This window comes from Maniola hyperantus, chromosome Z, assembly GCF_902806685.2.
Source record: "Maniola hyperantus chromosome Z, iAphHyp1.2, whole genome shotgun sequence".
NCBI classification, from domain to species: Eukaryota; Metazoa; Arthropoda; class Insecta; order Lepidoptera; family Nymphalidae; genus Maniola; species Maniola hyperantus.
In genome coordinates, this window is record NC_048564.1 from 9,065,759 (window position 1) to 9,086,209 (window position 20,451).

Below are 20,451 nucleotides of genomic sequence, written 5' to 3' on the forward strand. Positions count from 1 at the left end.
GCGAGAGAACTCCATTTGGCAAAAAATATTCTTCGCGCATACATTCATCAAACACGCAATACTTAATACGCACTCTTAACTTTAACTAACAGCTAGTACTATCATTGTTTCTTTAAGATATTATCCATACTAATATCATAAATGCGAAAGTGTGTCTGTCTTTCTGTCTGCTAGCTTTTCACGGCCCAACAATTCAACCGATTTTAATGAAATTTTGTGCAGAGTTAGCTTATATCCCGGGGAAGGACATAGGTTTTTATCGCGGAAAATTAAAGAGTTCCCACGGGATTTTTAAACACCTAAATCCACACGGATGAAGTCGCACGCATCATCTAGTAAGACATTGATGGTTAATTATTGTAGTTTAATATTATTGCCTTGTATTTTATATTTTAAGTACCTTCTTAAAAGCGAAATAGAAACCTTAAAGTTGTGTAATTTATTACTATTTTTATTATATTAAGTGTTATCAAAACTTTATATTATTAAGATTTTTTAATATTTCAGACAAATCTGACTCACTTCTACAACACATGGAGCAATATATCGAGATTATAGAAATTGTAGAAGAGGTATCTGCAGTTATAAAATTGGATGACTTTAAAAAGTCAGCTAATATAGTGCGAGAACTGCGAGAAAGTATAACGTCAAAAACATCTCCCGATATAAACTTGGCTGGTTCAGAACTTAGTATTAGAGAAGAACAGATACAGTTGGCCCAAAACTTGCAAAAGGCTTTAACAACATTGCAAATTGATGCTTTTGACTCTGAACAAGAGTTAGCACCACTTATCAATGACGATATGCGACATCAAATTATTGAAGTGATTTCTGATCTTCAAAATGATTTAGTTGCATTGACTAGCATTGATGTTGTTCTAGAAAATTCAGAATTGATAGAAAATGATAAGCAAATAGAACAAAAGTGTATCATGTCAATTCAGGAAGAAGAAGGTATTGCAAGCATAGTCAAAGAGGTCACAAATGGACAATATGCTATAAGAAATTCGGAAGGAAATCTGGAAGAGTCACTTAATGTTATTAATGCAGAGTTAGTCACTCAATGTGATTTTCCAGTAATTTTAGAAATTGAAGAAACTCAACATAAATGTGAGGGTTCTACTACTCCAAGTCTTGATGTTTGTGACCAAAAACTATCATTAGAGCAAAAATCTGACGTTGATCTCTTACATTTGAAGATGCAAGATTCATCAGAGATGAAATTTAATACAATTAAAGGTAATATTTTAATTTCAATATAAATTTTAATGCCATGACATTTTCGCTTATCATTTAGTCTGCTCTAGATCAGTAAACTTGAGGACCTTTGATTAATTATTAGTACTAGTATTTTGCGTGGGTTAGCATTGAAAACTTTTTTGAAAATGTAAGCGTTGTCTTTGTTTCTGTTGTTTGTTTTGATATTTGTATGTTTATCAGTTCATCGCCAGCATCAATTTCTACATTCCTGAGTTTGCTGTTCTAAAATTAAGATGGACTGATCAATCAGCAAGAAACATTTTTGTATCGGAATATATAAAATTTTGTTTTATTCGCTGGTTCATTTAAGGGTTCAAAGTTTTAAGTAATATTAATTTTGTACCATAACTTTCTGACTGATATTTTATGATTGCCGTAGGATGGGCCAATTTTTTTGTTCAGTGATCATCTTTTTACCAGCTCATCAAACGGCGCAAAGTCTGAAACATTTTTGTTTTGAGATCATGCCCCTATCACAGTTAGTATTTAAAGATCATTGGGGTACCCCAATTTTTTTCAGAAATACTTACCCAGCATATCAATGACTATTTACGTCAAGATACTATCGATGATATTAAAAAGTTACTGCCATCTGAAAATTTCGAGCAACTTGAACGGTCTCTTCAAATTGCAGTAGAAGTACATGATAACGTTATTTTAGAAGATAGTTATTCTCCTGAACAGCAGGTGTTTTTAAAAAACCTATTGGAATTAGTATTAAAACTACAAGAAGCTACTTCAGCAATTTATAACAAAAATCTTTATGATGAGAATGAACAGATTTTACAACCCGTAATTGGACAAACAGCAAAAACAGCCGTACATAATCTACTCCATTCACTTCGAATGTATGTAGCCTTAATAAATAGTATAATTGAGTCTGAAGGCGTAAAAGATGACAGTCAACCTGTAACTAAACAAACTTGTGAAGGAAATGTAACCAATGCCACAATAACTGAAATCAACATAAGTGACGAAAATATTTTCATAGACGAGGATTCACCATTAGCTATTTTAAATGAAAAACAAAGGTCTGAACTCGATTTTGAACGAGAAACTAATAGTTCTACCGTTGTTGAAGAAGGAAATAACTTGAATGACGTAAATGCGTTACCTGAAGATATTTATAAAACTAGAATTGTGGGTAATGAGAATGATGAATTTAATATAGGTAAGTTTTAGTTAAAAGTTTTTGTTTTATTTACACGATACATGGTATGACATGGTGGATGACATGCTATTTGTTAAAAATTTTTGCTTGTGATATACTTTTAACAAACATTTTTTTGATTTGTGTAGTCTTGGAAAACCAGAAGCTTGATGAAAAAACACTTAAATTGGAGTTGACTGAACCCGAAGAATCGTCTCCAAAAGATCCCAAGTCACCTTATTTCTTAGCAACTAATAAAAACTTAACAGATATGAATATTACCGATTCATTTATTGTTCAAGAAGAGTCTATTGACACAAATAACAGAAGCAAAACAGAAGGTGAAATAAATTGTAATACTTATCTAAACAAAGTAAATACAATAATGGATAATAACGTATTGAATGTCATTGAAACCACAACTTTGGTACAAGACAAAGTAATCGCAGCTAGAGAAGGTAAGTTTTGTGACACAGGAGTGCAAATATTAAATCAAATTCATCTTATAGGTATGGATACAAACTTGCACCGATGTGACAATATATTTTTAATTATTCTTAAGCAAAATAAATCAATGTTGGATAAAACAATTAACATTTGTACTGATGTAGTCACAATTTATGTGACTACATCAGTACAAAATAAAAGAAGTAAAAGTTATCTTTATAACTTTTTAACAATCATCTTACCTTTTAGATATTTACACGGATAAAGAAAAATCGAATGCTGTGCTTGAGTTAGAGACACTATTACAAGAAGTTAACGAAATAGTTCATTTGTCCGAAGATTATCCTGTTATTCAAAACTCTGAAGAGTTGCAAGACATACTTGAAGAAGTACAGACTGTAATATTAAAATTAAAGTGTGACTTTGATGGTTCTAGGAATGACATCCTGAACGAAAATATTGAAGATTTAGAGTGTAATGTAAGAAGCGTTCAACTTCAAATAAATGAAAATTGTCCTCCAGCGCTGTTCAAGGAAGCTTGTGCGAACTTGCAGACTCTTGCGACTTGTATAAAAAATATTCACAGTACACAAGATACCTTTTCAAAAGAAAATAACGCACTTTATGTTTGTATAAACGAAGCTGAACTGGCTATTGAAATACTAGACAAAGTACATTTATCAAAGGTTGATTTTAACTTAGATAATATCATTTTAAACCTCAATGGTATAAAAAATACCATGAAATCTTTAAAATCTTGTTTCATGGATGATGCGGAATCTTTGATTCTCAGAGGGATCGAGGTACTACAACATTTAGATCATGTCGAAGAAAAAGTTTTCGCTTTAGAAAAAGAGTTAGAAGCAAATAATGAAATTGATGTGAATTTCCGGGATAGTATAATTGCAGCAACACATTCTATGTATGGAAGCATTTCGAATATGAGAAGTAACTTATGCAGCATACAAAAGAAATATATGTACGATAATTACGGGAAGCCATCAATAATTTTTTTTAAATCAATAAAAAACGTAAACCTAATATTGAGTTATGACAACAATGACGATTGGAAGAAGTTTGCAAAATCACTTCGTAAAGTTTTAAAACATTTTGAAGATGTCAAGTTCTATATAAATTTCGACAAAACCGCTCGATTACCCAGTGACTCAGCTTTTACAAAAATTCTCCTTGGTGAGCTAAACACCATGCTGTCAATAGTGGTTTTACAAAATACGAAAGATTTAGATAGTAATCTTACGGATCAGGTCAAAGAGGCTGTAAATTACATCAGTGAAACCCTTAATAAAATGGAAAATAGAACAACTTTGGAAGTAAAAGAAAAAATACCAATTTTTAAGGAATTGTCAAATAAAATGTGTGACATTACAGATACAATCAGAATTCTGGTTCAGACAAATATAGACAATATCAATCAGCCTTTAAAATCTAACGAGAAATCTGGAAAAGAAGAAAATATAGAAAAAACAAGACATTCAGATACAGACAGTTCAGAAAATGATGAGAACAGAATAATAAATATTATCAGTGCAGAATTTACAAACGTGACTCATTCTATTAGTGAAGACAATAACAAAGTTCTTCTAAACAAAAAATCTTTAGATATTACACGAGATGAAAATGAAGATACACAACAGCTAAAAGAACTTAAAGAAGAGAAAAGATACATTGAAGAATCAAAAATACAAATGATTGAGTTAGACGATATAAATCGGTTTCAAATGAGAGATGATACAACGATTTCTAAAAATAAAATAGAAAACGACATACCAACATCAGATTCATGCACTGAAAGTGTAGTTGTTACACAAAATGATAATGAAATAAGAAAGTTGGACCTAGAAAAAGGGCAAGATATCGAAAAAGAAAGTAATGATATTCTTAATGAACCAGATAATCACGAGATAAGTCAAAAAATTGTAAAAGCAGAACAAAATATCAGATCATTTGATCACCCTGAAGAAGTCCCTACTCCCTCAGGATTAAGTGATATTGTTACTGAATCATTGAAGATAGAAGAAGTTGGGGAAGATAAAATTGATAGCACTATGTCTAAACAACTTACCACTGAAGACTTAAAAGAGCAAATACAAAGTGAAATGATCTCCCTGGATTCCTTACCATATACGGAACAAAAATATTTTGATGTTAAGGAAAACATTGAAACATCAATTAATGAAAATATTGTTGAAAAGACGAAATCAGTACAACAAGATGAAGAAAAGAAGGAGGATGTAGATTTAAAGATAGAATCAGTTAAACTAGAGAATAAAGAACGCAGTGCGCAAAACATTAAAAAAGATTTATTGGCTGATAAAATGACTGATACTGAAAGTTGCATAGTTGATGGTAAAATGGCAGTAGCTCAGAAACAGATAGTTGATGTATCAGAATTTTCAAATACACAAGAAAATGCAGATGACCATAAAATAGGAAAGAGTGAAAATGATATCACAGATATCGACCTCTCTGAACCTATAGATGTAGAAACAATAAAGAAAGAAGAGAAGATTCAGAATAACTTACAAGTGGGAATCAATATTGAAGAAGATATAGTAATTGAAAAAATTACTGAAACTGACAGAAGTAAACCTAATGATAAAATAGCAGGAATTCAGATAGTTGAAGAATCAGTATTTTCAAATTCACAAAGTACGGCAGAAATGAAGGATGACCCTAAAAAAGAAAAAAGCGAAAGCAATATTAAAGATGTAAGTACTTCTGAATCTAAAGATCTCAAAATAGTTAAAAATAAAGAAGAGGATATCCAAGGTGATTCGCAAGAAGTGGGAATCAAAGAGTCAGAAATGAATAGCATGAAAATATTCGAAGGACAAGAAATCGAAATAGAAACTGTTGTCAAAACAGAACTAGATATTAATATAGTAAAAAATGAACAAACATCACAAGAAGACTTCAGCTTTGAAAAATACGACAAAAACACCCCTATGCCAATTTCAGAAGAGCTTATCAAAGAAAAACAAAAAGAAGAATGTAATGTGGCAGAAACAGATATAATTATAGAATTGAAGAAAGTACCTATATCAATGCAGATAGCAAAAACGGTAGAAATAGCCCAACATTTCAAGACAGAGGATGAAAATGAAATTATTTCTCAAAAACAACAAGAAACTGAAGAAAGTTTTATAATACAAGCTGAAACCACAGAAAGAAAGCTTAAAGACAATACAAACGAAAATGCTAAAGAAGCAGTTCCCCTAGAAAATGATCAGCAGTGCAAAAATGAATTACCAAAGGCCTTTATAGATAATGAGAACTCAATAACAGTAGAAAACACAAACAAGGCTGAAATTGTCAGGGAGGTTTGTGGATCCCAAGATTTGCTTTATGAAAGCATGACAGAAGATAAAGAAAAGACAGGTAAATTTAAAGAAAAAGATAAAGACAGACTACAAATCAAAGCTTTTAAATCTAAAAATAATGAAGAACAAGATAATGAAATAGTTTTAATTTCAAAAGAAATATTAAATGAAGATGAAAATGTGAAAACGGATAAAATTGTACTCAAAAGCAAAGAAAGTGATATCGCTGGTTTAAATCAAAAACAGATAACTGAAATAAATAAAATAAAGAAAGAAAATGAAAACCAATTATTTAGTGCTGAAACCTTAATAGATAATGAGAACTCAATAACAGTAGAAAACACAGATAAGGCTGAAATCATCAGGGAGGTTTGTGGATCCCAAGATTTGGTTCATGAAAGCAAGATAGGAGATATAGAAATAAAGAAAGAAAATGAAAAACAATTATTTAGTGCTGAAACCTTAATAGATAATGAGAACTCAATAACAGTAGAAAACACAGATAAGGCTAAAATCATCAGGGAGGTTTGTGGATCCCAAGATTTGGTTCATGAAAGCAAGATAGAAGATATAGAAATAAAGAAAGAAAATGAAAAACAATTATTTAGTGCTAATACCTTAATAGATAATGAGAACTCAATACCAGTAGAAAACACAGATAAGGCTGAAATCATCAGGGAGGTTTGTGGATCCCAAGATTTGGTTCATGAAAGCAAGACAGAAGATATAGAAATAAAGAAAGAAAATGAAAAACAATTATTTAGTGCTGAAACCTTAATAGATAATGAGAACTCAATAACAGTAGAAAACACAGACAAGACTGAAATCATCAAGGAGGTTTGTGGATCCCAAGATTTGGTTCATGAAAGCAAGACAGAAGATATAGAAAAGGCAGGTAAATTTAAAGATAGATTACCAATCACAGTATTTGAATCCAAAAATAATGAAGAACAAGATAACGAAATAGTTTTAATTTCAAAAGAATTATTAAATGAAGATGAAAATGTGAATAGGGATAAAATTATACTCGAAAGCAAAGAAAGTGATATGACTGGATTAAATCAAAGCCAGATAACTGAAATAAATAAAACAAAGAAAGAAAATAAAAACCAATTATTTAGTGTGAATGACAAACCCAGATGCAAAATGAATGAAGAAGAGTGTCAAGAAAATCAGTCAAATCAGAGTAAACTTTGTAATAGTAATGAGAAAAACCTTCAAGACCAAGCAAAAAAAAAAGAATGTGCAACTGATGATACATTATTGGAAGACATTGCATCAAAACAACAAATAAAAAAGCTTGGTGACGAGGAGCCACTGGATATTGAAACAAGTAAAGGATTGATTTTATCTGATAACCTTACAGATTCTAATGTATTACTCGGGAAACAGAGTGTTTTAAAAGGTGTGGAAACTGAAAAAGAAAATGAACTTGAAGAACATTTTAAAGACAAAATAAATAAAATCGAACCAAAAATCAAATCGGAATCTGAAAATTCTGAAATTCAAGTAACTTCATCAAATATAGCACTGCAGAAAGGAACAGATAGCAAAGCTTCTGATGAGAATACGAATATTGAAAAAGAAATGAAATGTTTAAGTGTACCGAAACAAAAAACAGAACACATTGGTAAGGAGCAAGATCAGCAACTAGAAACAAGCGAAAATGCTGATATGCAAGATGATGAATTTAAAAAACAAGATGTAAAACCTAAAACGAAAGTGAAAATTAAACGTAAAAATAATGAAAAACGTCATCTGAAGAAACAGGAAGAGGCCAAATACCAAAGTGTTCAAAATAAACAGGAAACTCAAACAGAAAATGTTGAAAAAGAATTAAAAGAAAATCAGGAAGAAAATGAACATAATAAAAACAATATAAAAATAAAAACAGGAGAAGAACATGAAAATAATGTTAAGCCAATAAAACACCTAGGAGAGCAACCCATAACTCAAAGTGATAAAAGTAAAGACCAAATAAAAAATCAACAGAACATACCCCAAGAAACATTGCTACATGACCCTAAGATAGACGATCAAAATACAATTGAGACGGAACAGTACAGCGGAAAAATCGTGGTTAAAAATAAAGAAAATGAAACTGCTGCAGTTCAATTTCAGGATTCTAAACAGCAGCAAAAAACTGAAAAAGAGGAAAAAGATGAGATCCTTAAGATAATAGCCAGAGAACAAACCTGTACAATTGATGACGAGCAAATTGAAAAGAAAGAAACTGATAGCTATAAAAAATTAATGAAAATAGAAAATAGAGATAAGCAGGAGAAAGAGCTTGGAGAAATAGACCTTATTGAAACGGACGCCATAAATTTTGAAAGGGATGAACAAAAACAACATTCGTCTAACATATTGCTTAAAGAAATAAATGAAAAAATAAAACACAATACTATGGTTGAACCAAATACAAGTGAAACAGAAGTTATGAAACAGGAACAGAACGTTAAAAAAAGTGGAAATTTAATCACAAAAGAAGAAGAAACACTAAAATTACCACGTGATATTCAAAAGCAGGCAAAAATCATTAATTATAAGAAAAATGCTAAGGATGTCACGGAAACTTCAGTTATATGTGGGTTAGACAAAGCAAACGAATATGAAATATTGAAACCAGATGAATCTCTCAGTGTTATACCAATTAGGCTCATAGGTGAAGTTTCTGATACAAAGAAACTTCAAAAAACTGAGAATGTTATAACAGAATGTCAAGTAGATAAAAAACATACATTAGCTGAGGATTATAGTTTACATGATCAGTCTCCATATTATACCGATGAATTACAGAGCAGCGTTCAAGAACAAAGTGCTACAAACAGTGTTAATATTCAAGAAAGTAACTTATTAAGCAGAAATGAAATCAAGCTGGATTCTAAAGTGAGCAGATATAAAGACATTAAGCAACGTCCTTCATTTACTGTTCGCAGTGAACCGGATTACGCACAAGAATTTTCAAGACCTCCTGGGTATACTACAAAATTATTTGATACTGACAACTCACCAATGGAAATTCAGACAACTAGTAAAAGCCCTACTATATACAGAGCCCAAACACTTGTTCAGGAGTCACAGCTTAAATCTTCTTTACCACCTTATATTAATCAACGATCGAATAGTTCAGAAGGGCGTACTGAGCTTAAACAAAAATCAAACACCACAAGTGACTCAAAAAATACAATATCAGAAAAACGTGGGAGTTACCCCCGAGATTTTACAAGGAAACCAGTTTTTTCTACACATTTAACAGATCGCACAGCCGTAGAAAGTTCCCGCGTAAAACTTACATGCAGTGTTTTATCATCATCAGATCCTAAAATTTCTTGGTATAAAAATGGTACCTTATTAGATAATAAGCATAAATGTAGAACAAAGTGTGTTGATGGCTTAATAACTTTAGAAATCCTTAATGCTGTACCGTGTGATTCTGGTGAATACAGTTGCACAGTAGAAAATGAAAATGGATCTGTTACGTCATCTGCTAATTTAAAAGTGTATCCATGTTTCGAGGCTTCTCCGATACCGCCAACATTCACACGCTCTATTCGTGGTAAGTGTCAATAAATTAAAAAGGTCATTTTCCTTAGTGTGAAGTATAAAGTAAAAGTTAAATTTTTTTTTCTTTTTTCATACAGATATTTATCACTTACATGAAAATGAATTAGTGCTTGAATGTCGAATTCGAGGACAACCGCTTCCAACTATAACTTGGTTCAAGGATAATAGACCTATATTATTGAATGAGCGTTATCAGGCACACTATTTAGCCGATGGTGTTTGCAGACTAACTATTCTATCTCCTAATGAAGATGATTCTGGAAAATATACGTGCAAAGCTGAAAATTCTATGTGGTCCGATCAAATTACGCATGAAGTTTACTTTACTAGTAAGCTATTAATACTTAAATAAGCTAACTAACGCCTGCAACTTTGTCCACGTAGATTAGGTTTTCTTGTGAAGACTCTTTGATTTTTATAATCTAAAATTGTATTTTATTAGCTTGGGCATAAGAAAAAGAAAAGATTTTCACCATTCACTTCTACCCACGCACAGCTCTTGCCACCAAATCTTTTAGATCAATGGAATATCAAGGACTTTCTACCACCATAACCGGGAGTGGAGGCAGGGGATAGTTGTATAGAATAGTCAGTGTTTACGAACATACACCCGACCTTTATCTAAAAATATGATAATCTCTTAAAATGAACACTAGTCCACTCCGCTAGTCAGGTGCAGATTGGCAGATTTCACACACTTTGGCAACATTATGGACAACTCTCAAGTATACAGCTTTCATCACGATGTTTATGACTCTAAAAACCATCACTGATTGAATAATAATGTAATTTAATACTAACAGTGTAATTTAATATTATAATATACCTACTATATAGGTATATTATAATATACATTTAAAAATCGCAAAATAGCATAATGTATATTTTTATCTGTTTTGATTCATTACAGGTAAGGAACGTCGTCACATTAAAAATATCGCTAGTTCTGAATATATACGTTCAAATCGTCAAGCTACTGAATTAAGGCGTCCTCATTTTACAAATGTGTTATCTGATCACAAAGTAGTTAGTGGTGGTACTATAGGACTACAAGTAGAAATAAGTGGTTCACCTACTAGAGTAGAATGGTTGCGTGAAGGGCAGTCGGTAACTGAGACTTACAGAAATGCACAAACATACATTGACCGTGGTTTATACACATTAGCTCTGTCCGATGTAACAGAAAAAGAATCAGGCTTATATACTTGTAGAGCTTGGAGTACTCATGGTACTGTGGATATGAACGCTTCAATAACAGTTGTTCAACCAAATCAATTTGAAGGGAAGCCAGCCACAATAATAAGTAGACCAGTAAAAGATTTACTAATATCCGTTGGTGAAGATTTAAATATTTCATTTAGGGTACAAGGGGAGCCGAAGCCAAAAGGTAATTTATGACTCTTTCGTGATAAAAATATTTCGATAAAATAATTGATATTGTTTTTAAAATAAGTTAATTTTGGAATACGGATGTACACCAAAATAAACGGACGGACGGACTTCAAATACTCAGTGCTCCTAGTAGTTATAATAATACACTAAGTTATAATATAAGCGTAGATAGGTGCATTCATAATTAATTGTCATTTAGAATTACTCTGCATCAAAATATTTACATAGTCTATCCATACAATATGACGTAACCAAATTTTTTTTTTCAGTTTTCTTTATGAAAGGAATTAGAGATATTACTAACAGTCAGCGAGTGTGTAAAATGAGTTCTGACGACTACGTAAAATTTACATTAAAAAGATCAGTAATCGCCGACGCTGGAACTTATTGTGTCTTTGCGAGAAACGCATACGGTTGTGATAGAGCTTTTGTAACCGTAGTGGTAAGTTTTTCGCTTTCTATACTTTAACTGTTAAATTTTTTTTTAAATTAATGTTTGACAAATTGACGATCTGAAAAACAAGACACTAAATAGAAATAGTAGCACAAGTACCTATTTCTTCTTTTAGATTCGACAACGTGCTTCTTCGGACCATCTTATATCTGACTGGACATACCCAATGGATGATTTAGCCATTTCAGTAGTCGACCGAAATTATCAATGTAAGTAAACCCCAGAAAGTATTCTCTATTACTTCTATTGTAATTTCATTTCAAAGCTTTTTATAACATCGATTACTGGTTACATAACGTTTATAAACTAAGATTGCTAATAAACACTATAAAAAAATTACGATTAAGCTAATATCCCCAAATGTTTAAAGTTACCTACTGATAAACTAGCTGTATGATAAAATAGCAATAATTTCAAATTGAGCTTTATTAAATAAATAAAATCAAATCTCGTAATTCATGGGATATGGCTTTGAGAACATTGTAGAAAGTCTTAGGTATGCAAGTTGCTCATGATGTTTAAAATGCACACAGCTTCAAAAAGTTAGAGATGCGTGCCCTGGATATATGAAGTGGCGGTCCTAGTCAAGGAGAGGAGAAAGGTCTGAAGCCATTTTCACCGAAAAGTTAGAGGTGCGTGCCCTGAATGAAGATGGCTTCACACCCCTCCCCCCTCCTCATCTAGGACCACCGCTTGACTAATCGTGCACCAATACAATAGTATTAGTTCGTGTGTATGATATCATTTTGGTTTTTGTAGCTGTACCCGATAGGATCCCGAGTGAGCCAAGCACTGTGGATGGTGGAAACAACTGGGTTTCGCTTGCGTGGCCTAAACCGGTATCTCAAGTGAAAGCCCCTATTCTAGCATACAAGGTGGAGAATTGGTTACTTGGAAAAGAAGGAGGCGCTCGATGGGTAGAATTAGGAATCACGCCTAGAAATTGCTTTGATGCTTTTAACTTAAAACAAGGTGAAGAATATCATTTTAGAGTTACCCCAAGAAACCGTTATGGCTGGGGAGAATCTGTTCAAACGTCAATACCTATTCGTATTGGACTAGCTGGCGATAGACCAGAGTTTATAGAAATTCTTCCAGGTCAGCTAAAAGTACTGGTTGGCGAAACAGCAACTTTATGCTGCAGTTTTAAAGGCAACCCTATGCCGGAAATTGTATGGATGAAGAATGGTCATGAAGTGGAAGAAGAGTCAGAAAGAGTTGTGGTACAATTAAACGGTAACAATACTTCCCTGCAAATAAATGACATAAAGATAGAAGATGAGGGCAGATATAGTTGTGAAGCTACTAATGTTCATGGTCGTTCTTCTACATATTCGAGAATGGCGGTTATAACGGACAGGCAAATCTGGACAGCCGATGCTAAACTTAAAAGGTAAATTTAAGATATAAGTAACTATTTTAGAAAAAAAATTGTCGAAATAAATTATTTCCCCTTATAAATGGGAATACTTTTAATAAATTATTTAGCATTAATACAAAACTCAATTGTTTGTAGAGAAAGATCAGCAGGGGCAAATGGAGAATATCCTCCACAATTTACAATGCGCTTAAGGGACCGTCGTGTGCAAGCCACGTACCCGGTACGACTTACATGCCAGGTTATTGGAAGTCCATCCCCTATCGTAACTTGGTTTAAAGACGGTGAAGAAGTATCAGTAGACGGTAAGAATTTTTTAAATAGATCAAGTAGGTAATTCATTTTCAAATTTTTCAAAGTTCGTATGAAAGAACGGATAAATAAATAAAAATATTTTTTATTCAATTAAACTTTTACAAGTCTTACTTTTGAATCGTCAAAGGCATCTACCACTGGCTCAAAATGTCTTGCCTACTGAGAAGAACCGGCAAAAAATTCGGCGGTTGATCTTTTCAACGATTTGATATATGTACAATATCATGCCATAATAAAAAGTATTTGTAGTCCCGCGTGTTGTTGGACCGAGCTGCAGGTCAAATCCACGCTCTTTTATCATTTAGATTTTAGATAATCTTCAATTGTGTAGCTTTTTCCCAAAATAGAAAAAAAAGGGTATACCCATGCCCACAAATGACTTTTGGACATTCCTGAGGCGGAGCGTAGGAGTCGCAAGCGTATTACGGTTTCTAGTTAGCCTATTTGTGTAGATCACTAATTTTCTTGTAACTAAGAATATTTTGTCTTACGAAAATTATGTTATTGTAAATATATTGAGAGGGTAAAGATACCTGCATAATTATTTAAATTTCTCTCGAAGGGAAGTTATGAATTGCGCGTACTGCTCTTTTTTGTAATACAAAAATTCTCCCAATATCTGCCGCTTTACCCCATACTTATTTAGATTCCATAAGACATAATACTATTAAAATAAGCAAATAAATAAATGGTAAATATAAATAAAAATTACAGGTCGCCGTACAACATCGCAAGATGAATATTTTTACACATTGGAAATTGCGCCCACTACATTGGACGATGGGGGTGTTTATGAAGCTATGGCAAGAAATGGGTGTGGAGCAATCAGTTGTCGATGCAATCTCGTAGTTGATAAAGGAATCAGAGCATATATCGCACCCGAATTTTGTTGTGGTTTTGAACCACTATACCGCGTATGTGAAGGTATGTTTACTTCGTGGAACTGTTAATTTACCGTTAAGTTTACGCAATTAATTATTTATTATCATCATGACGTTACTACAATTGAGTTTTTCAAGTTATGAGCTTAACAATATTGCTTTACAATAAATGTACCATTTTATTTTTATTTGAAAGGTATAATAAGAACAGACAATTCTACTAAATATACTTAAATCAAAAAAGTAAAAAATAATAATAAATTAAAATTAAATTACAATAGGTTTAAAACAATTCCTTTAAAACTATTTCTGAAGTCAGTACTTATTTATGCAGTTTAAAGTCAATTGGTTTTTGATCGAAGGTTTTATCACTTAGAATATAATATGAGTTTGGCTTTGATTCAGGATAGTCTTCTATACCTAAGACTCTTGTCTCGTTTCCTGTCAACTCACCTAATTTGATATTTATGTACCTACCTACTTGTAATAATACCAAGTTATTTATATATTTCTAGGCGACGAACTTAGAATTTCAGCAGTAGTTGAAGCATACCCCTCTGTTGGCGTAACCTGGTATCGAGATGGCGTCAGATTAAGAACTAGTCGTCGAGCCATTATGACTTTAGATCGTGATGGGCAGATCGAATTAGCTCTTGCCTCTGTTGCTGCACGAGATGCTGGCGTCTATACATGTACTGCATCTAACGAAGTAGGAAGAGCTTCTACCTCTGGTAAAGTTGAGGTCGTAAAAGGAGAACAAACAAGTGAAACTCCAAAAGTGCCACCGATTGTTGTTAGCCCAGATTTACCGTAAGTTTCTAATACAAACACATCCTAACCTTTAATTTATTTCAGTCAAGTTATTCACTTAACCCTAAATAGGAAACGTTCGGGCTTAGCTAATCGTTCATTGAAACGACGGGTTTTAGAAATGATTTTATTTTCATAAAATAAGTATGTATTAACTTTATGCCTTCTGTTGTTTTACATTATCGATAATTTTAAGGGGTTTCAAATAAAATAAGTTTTTTAAAGTATACTTTACTTATTTATTTAAGAACTACAATAATATTTTTAAGATTTCTGAATATAATATGAACATTTTTTCTTATGAATCTTAAAATGCAAGATCATCAGATTTTTGTCATTTTATAGCTCATAACAAAAATAAATAATAATAAAAAAATAACAACAACAACAATCGTACAAAAATCGATTTTAAAAACTTTCAGAAGCACCGTTGAAAAGTTACAGCGATAATTATTTTGCGATGCCCGTCGATTCGACGGAGGTTAGCTATCTAGTGTGCAAAAATTGAATTAATTCAATTAGTATTGTAAGTAGGCGACCTTTTAATTTTTAATTTTTTATTTTTAATTAATTATTATATTTATTACAGGTACTCAAAGGAGCCAATGTTCATAAAAAAACCACGATCCAGTGAGGCACACGAAGGAGACACGGTTATAATTGAATGTGAAGTAATTGGCGATCCTAAGCCTGAAGTTTACTGGCTAAGAGATTTTTTAAAGGTGAATATACTACTAACATAATACTACTATAAGTAATAAACTACCACTTAACTATTACTATAATACTCTATAGTATTTTGTAGTTTATAAGTATGTAAAAGATTGGTAAAGATTGGTGTGTTTGGTTACGAATGTTTTAAATAATAACGTCGATCATTTTGTATCAATATTGAAATTTTTGTTTAACGTATTCCAGCCCGATTACTACCGAGATTCGAGTCATTTCAAGCGGGTCGGCGCAGGACCTGCATACCGGTTTGAAATTCCCCATGCAAAGTTTGACTACACCGGTGCTTATTCTATAGTAGCTAAGAACATACACGGTGAAGCAAAGGCGATTATATCATTGCAAATATTGGCTAAAGGTCCGTTAAGTTTTACTTTTGTATGCTTTTGAATTTTATTCCAGTATTATCAAATAAATTAGCTCATCAGCTGTTTACCTAAAATTGAATAAAAAGAAATTTAAATGTAAACATACAACAATTTTTTTTAATTCTTTTACAATGAATGAATTATCTTTCTACCACGAAGAACTAGCAAGAAACTCGGTGGTTACTCTTTTCATGAAATAATAAATTTACAATATTATGCATTGCTGGAGCGAGTAAAATCCACGCATTTTCAATTATTATCATATTTATCTCAATTCATATGCCAAATGTTTATTCGCAGACTCAACATGCAGCGATGATACGCATAATATTCGTTACGGGTAAGTAATATATTCAAAAAAAATTATACCTATTACGTATTAACTACAATCTGAGAAAGGACTCGCCATATTTGCTCTATGTGTCAACTGTCATGTCAAAAGTTCGGTTTAAGGTCCAAACTCACTTACGCTGCGCTGCGCGACGCGGTAGCGCTTTGCTTCATACAAACTCCTATCCATACTTAATATTATAAATGCGAAAGTGTGTCTGTCTGTCTGCTATCTTTTCACGGCCCAACAGTTTATCCGATTATGATGAAATTTGGTACAGAGTTAGCTTACATCCGGGGGAAGGATACTTTTTATCCGGGAAATCAAAGAGTTGCCACGGGATTTTTAAAAAAGCTAAATCCACGCGGACGAAGTCGCGGGCATACTCTAGTTAAAAAATATTTGCCGCACCACTCAAGTGCGTTTTGCTCTGTACAGAGTACAGACTCATATATATACTATATTATTTGATATGCCGCATCGCGCAGCGCAGCGCAACTGAGAGCAAATATGGCGAGTCCTTTCTCATATTGTATGCGTAATGCCTGTGTACATTGACTTTTAATTGTTACATTCATATTGCATGGTGTATGAAATCTGTTCTCGTTGATAGAGCATAGAAAAGTTAGAAATAAAAATATAAAATAATAGAATACGTACGCGTGATATGCCTTGGTCTGTTTTTCTTGATAATTGTGCTATTGTGACACACAGCTATTTCAATTTCAGACGCGTAGAGGTAATCCCACGTTTTGATAAAGAGCTCACAGACTTGTTGTGTTATGACGGTGATGCTATAGAATTCGAATGTCGAGTCTCTGGCAATCCTGAACCTGATATTAGATGGATCCATTATAATGAGGTAATTTTGTAATACATTTAAAGCGGGACTTACCAACATGTCGCTTTGTTACATCGCTTTGTCTGAATAACGCACTTACAGATATTATTTCAAACCTAGTTATTATTACTCCCATTGTGCCGATTTTTACTAAACCTCGCACAAAAATTTCATTCGGTTCATTTGTGTGAACTCTGGGTTCTAACTCCTGAACCCTGATACTGATACCCCAGCTAAAACCGCGAAGTATGGATTTGCCGATTTTATTATTTAATTAGAGGTAAAGATTATAAATTTTTGTGGGTAGGTATATGTAAAGATGGAACGAAATTATTTAACTTAACTTTCAAATTTTATATTAATTTACTTGATGATGATAATGATGATGAATTTGGTTTGGTGTAAAGCTATTAAACTTCTTAGGTGCTTCCGGAGTGCCCAGACTTCGAAACGTCTTACAATCTCGGCACAGCGCGACTCAAAATAAAGCAAGTAACTGCAGAGGATGAAGGCACATACACTTGCGAAGCTTCTAATAATTTGGGAAAAGCAACTACAAGTGGTTGCTTGGTTATTTACCGTAAGTTTTTGTTAAAACGTGTTATAAAAAATTGTATCTTACTGGGTTCTTACACTGTTAATTTTATCTTCTGTCTTTGTTCCTAAATAGTACCGAAGTTATGATTATAACGTTAACTTAGCAACGTTGTTACTTGTTAAAAAGACCAAACAACTTATAATGTACATAATATTTTAAAAATCTCCAGCCACCTCATTTTTTGGCTGAGTCGCGCTAATAAATTTTGCACGGTGTAAATATTGCTTGAGTGCGGATTTAAGTCACACCACACAGTGCTACAAAAATACGTAATCTCTATATACAATTAATGTCATCACATCTTAATTATGAATATTGGCTTTATGCATTGTATTGCGCAAAGCTACTTTCTCCTCGAGATACCTCTAGTAGTAAATAAGATAATGTATTATTTCAGCTCCCGGCGAACCGAACACGTTAAGCCAAAGGCTGCGCCGGCCGCCCGCACTCCTGTCGGCCTCCTCGACGCCTCGCTCCACGCCGCGCACCACTCCTGCCAGGTCCCTCTCCAGGACACCTGGTATTTCTTTTCCTTTTACATTACAGATACTGTAATTCCATTGAAGTTTTTTTGGATTGAGTGCCTACACTCCGACAGTACTGCACATTTTCATTTGTAGTTACTTACTACTTATTAATTAGTACGCTCTTCGATTTTTTTCTTAAAAACAAACGGACTTACTATAAAAAAATTAAACAAGTCTATTTAACAAATGACTAAATCGACGTTTTGAATTCTTTTCAAACTGGCTTAAAATAATCTTTAAATGTTTGTTAAAATTCCTTGTTATGATTTTAGTCTGTTTTTTCATACAATTTTTATTCCATCTAAAAGGTCCGGACTTCAGGCGGCTTTGCAGCCCATCACGCGAAATCGCGCCAAAATTTTACACTTATCCATACAACAAAGTAGTTGAAGAAGGCGACACGGTAGTATTCCAGTGTGCAGTGAGGGGGCTTCCACCGCCTTGGGCCACATGGGACAAGGATGGAATTATAATAACTCCAACGGCCAGAATCAGTATAAGAGAAAAGGAAGACATGTTTAGAATATTAGAAATTGAGCAAGTCACTATAGAAGATGTGGGGCTTTATAGAGTCACGTTGGAGAATGACTACGGTAGAGCAGAAGCTTCAGCGAGGTTGGAAGTTATATCTCAAGCAGGAAAGTTTTACGGTAGTAGATCCTATAGTGTTTCTCCAAGAAAATGTCTTCCCTACAGAAGAAGAACGCCTTCTTTGACTAGACAAGACTGATAAGTAAAACCAGATTGAAATAATTTTATATCATATAAAAATTCATGAGAATGCAGTGTGGCCTAGCAAGAGGTGACCAAGAAAGTACTGTTTAGATTTAGTAAGTAAAAATCGTAAACTAGTAAGCAATGCGAAGTGCATGGGTACCCATTTTTTATTGAATACATAAGCAAAGCGAATAGTTTTTTGTACAATTTGACAAGTTGTGCTAGTATTGGCAATTGAGTTGCTGAACTGCCTTGCGTATCTATCGTAACAATTGATTCACATTCATTATGTATTTTTTCAGGTTATATTTAAAGAAGGAGGCGGCATGTACAACAGCCAACAAACTGTTTTGTTTAGATTTTTTCAAATATTTTCTTTGCATTTTAATCGATTTGGTTGTTATAGTACGTTTATTTGGTAACTTTAAAAATCTCACAATAACTATAGAACATAATGAATTTAGTTTAAATTTAAATACTAGCAAAAGCGGTAATGATTTATTAGAATATTTTAAATATACTTAAATGATTAATTATCTATTCTAGGAACACTAGTTAGCGTTTTTGCTTGCCCCCTTGAATTTTATATAGTTATTTCATAATGTTAATGAAAATTATTTTTGCAAGAATAGATAGACTTAGGTACGTCTAAAATATTACTTAATTAAAAAAATATTACAAAACCATTTGGCGACCGCTATCGTACCAGAAGGAAATGAATCTTATAGTATAATGGGGCCATTTTCTCACATTTTTTGTTTATAATGTGATTTACATTGGCAGATGCATACAATTCTATTGTTTTTAATGTATCGCGGACTATGCGGTATATCTGAACGATAACTGGTACGCTAGCGAAGTTTAAATCGAATTCTTGCTTTTAATTTCCTCCTAGGCATAGAAGAGTAGTTTATAGCACATCATGTACCTACCTATATTTTATATAGTTTGTTAAATCTTAGATAGTTTCCAACTGCACGTCTGGAATATTAAAAATTAAATTGTATTATGATTTTGTGGAAGTTTTTCTTTTTTCTTTTGATAATATCTCTCTTCAATTTTTTTGTTCATCACTATTTATATCAGAAGAGGATATTCTGTACTTATAGGTGTAGATTGACGCACCTCTAACTTTTTGAAGCTATGAACGTTTTGAACACCTAAATATCACTTGCTTTAACGGCGAAAGAAAACATCGTGAGGAAACCTGCATGCCTGAGAGTTCTCCATAATGTTCGCAAAGGTGGGTAAAGTCTGCCAATTCACGCTAGACCAGCACGGAAGACTATGGCTTAAACTTTTTCGTTCTGAAAGGAGAGCCATGATCAGTAGTGGGCCGGTGATG

General features: G+C 32.9%; 1 protein-coding gene across 4 annotated transcripts in view; it reads left to right on the forward strand.

Moving 5' to 3' along the window:
* The window catches only part of LOC117995729 (uncharacterized), a 49,212-nt gene extending 29,084 nt beyond the window's left edge, over positions 1-20,128 (forward strand). For 2 of the 4 annotated variants that reach the window (XR_011238405.1, XR_011238407.1), the window contains 20 exons: positions 508-1,239; positions 1,781-2,431; positions 2,560-2,868; positions 3,107-9,757; positions 9,843-10,094; positions 10,676-11,152; positions 11,427-11,599; positions 11,727-11,820; positions 12,371-13,004; positions 13,128-13,294; positions 14,019-14,228; positions 14,701-14,995; positions 15,585-15,717; positions 15,914-16,082; positions 16,393-16,432; positions 17,153-17,285; positions 17,688-17,844; positions 18,260-18,382; positions 18,698-19,219; positions 19,409-20,128. Coding sequence is in view for 1 of the 4 variants with exons in the window: in XM_069508540.1 (XP_069364641.1) it covers positions 508-1,239; positions 1,781-2,431; positions 2,560-2,868; positions 3,107-9,757; positions 9,843-10,094; positions 10,676-11,152; positions 11,427-11,599; positions 11,727-11,820; positions 12,371-13,004; positions 13,128-13,294; positions 14,019-14,228; positions 14,701-14,995; positions 15,585-15,717; positions 15,914-16,082; positions 16,393-16,432; positions 17,153-17,285; positions 17,688-17,844; positions 18,260-18,382; positions 18,698-19,119 (11,822 nt within the window). In the remaining 3 variants the exon portion in view is untranslated. Of the gene's footprint in view, positions 1-507; positions 1,240-1,780; positions 2,432-2,559; positions 2,869-3,106; positions 9,758-9,842; positions 10,095-10,675; positions 11,153-11,426; positions 11,600-11,726; positions 11,821-12,370; positions 13,005-13,127; positions 13,295-14,018; positions 14,229-14,700; positions 14,996-15,584; positions 15,718-15,913; positions 16,083-16,392; positions 16,433-17,152; positions 17,286-17,687; positions 17,845-18,259; positions 18,383-18,697 lie in introns of all 4 variants that reach the window. The other 2 variants (XR_011238406.1, XM_069508540.1) reach the window with 2 other exon arrangements.
* Positions 20,129-20,451: the final 323 nt, after the last annotated feature.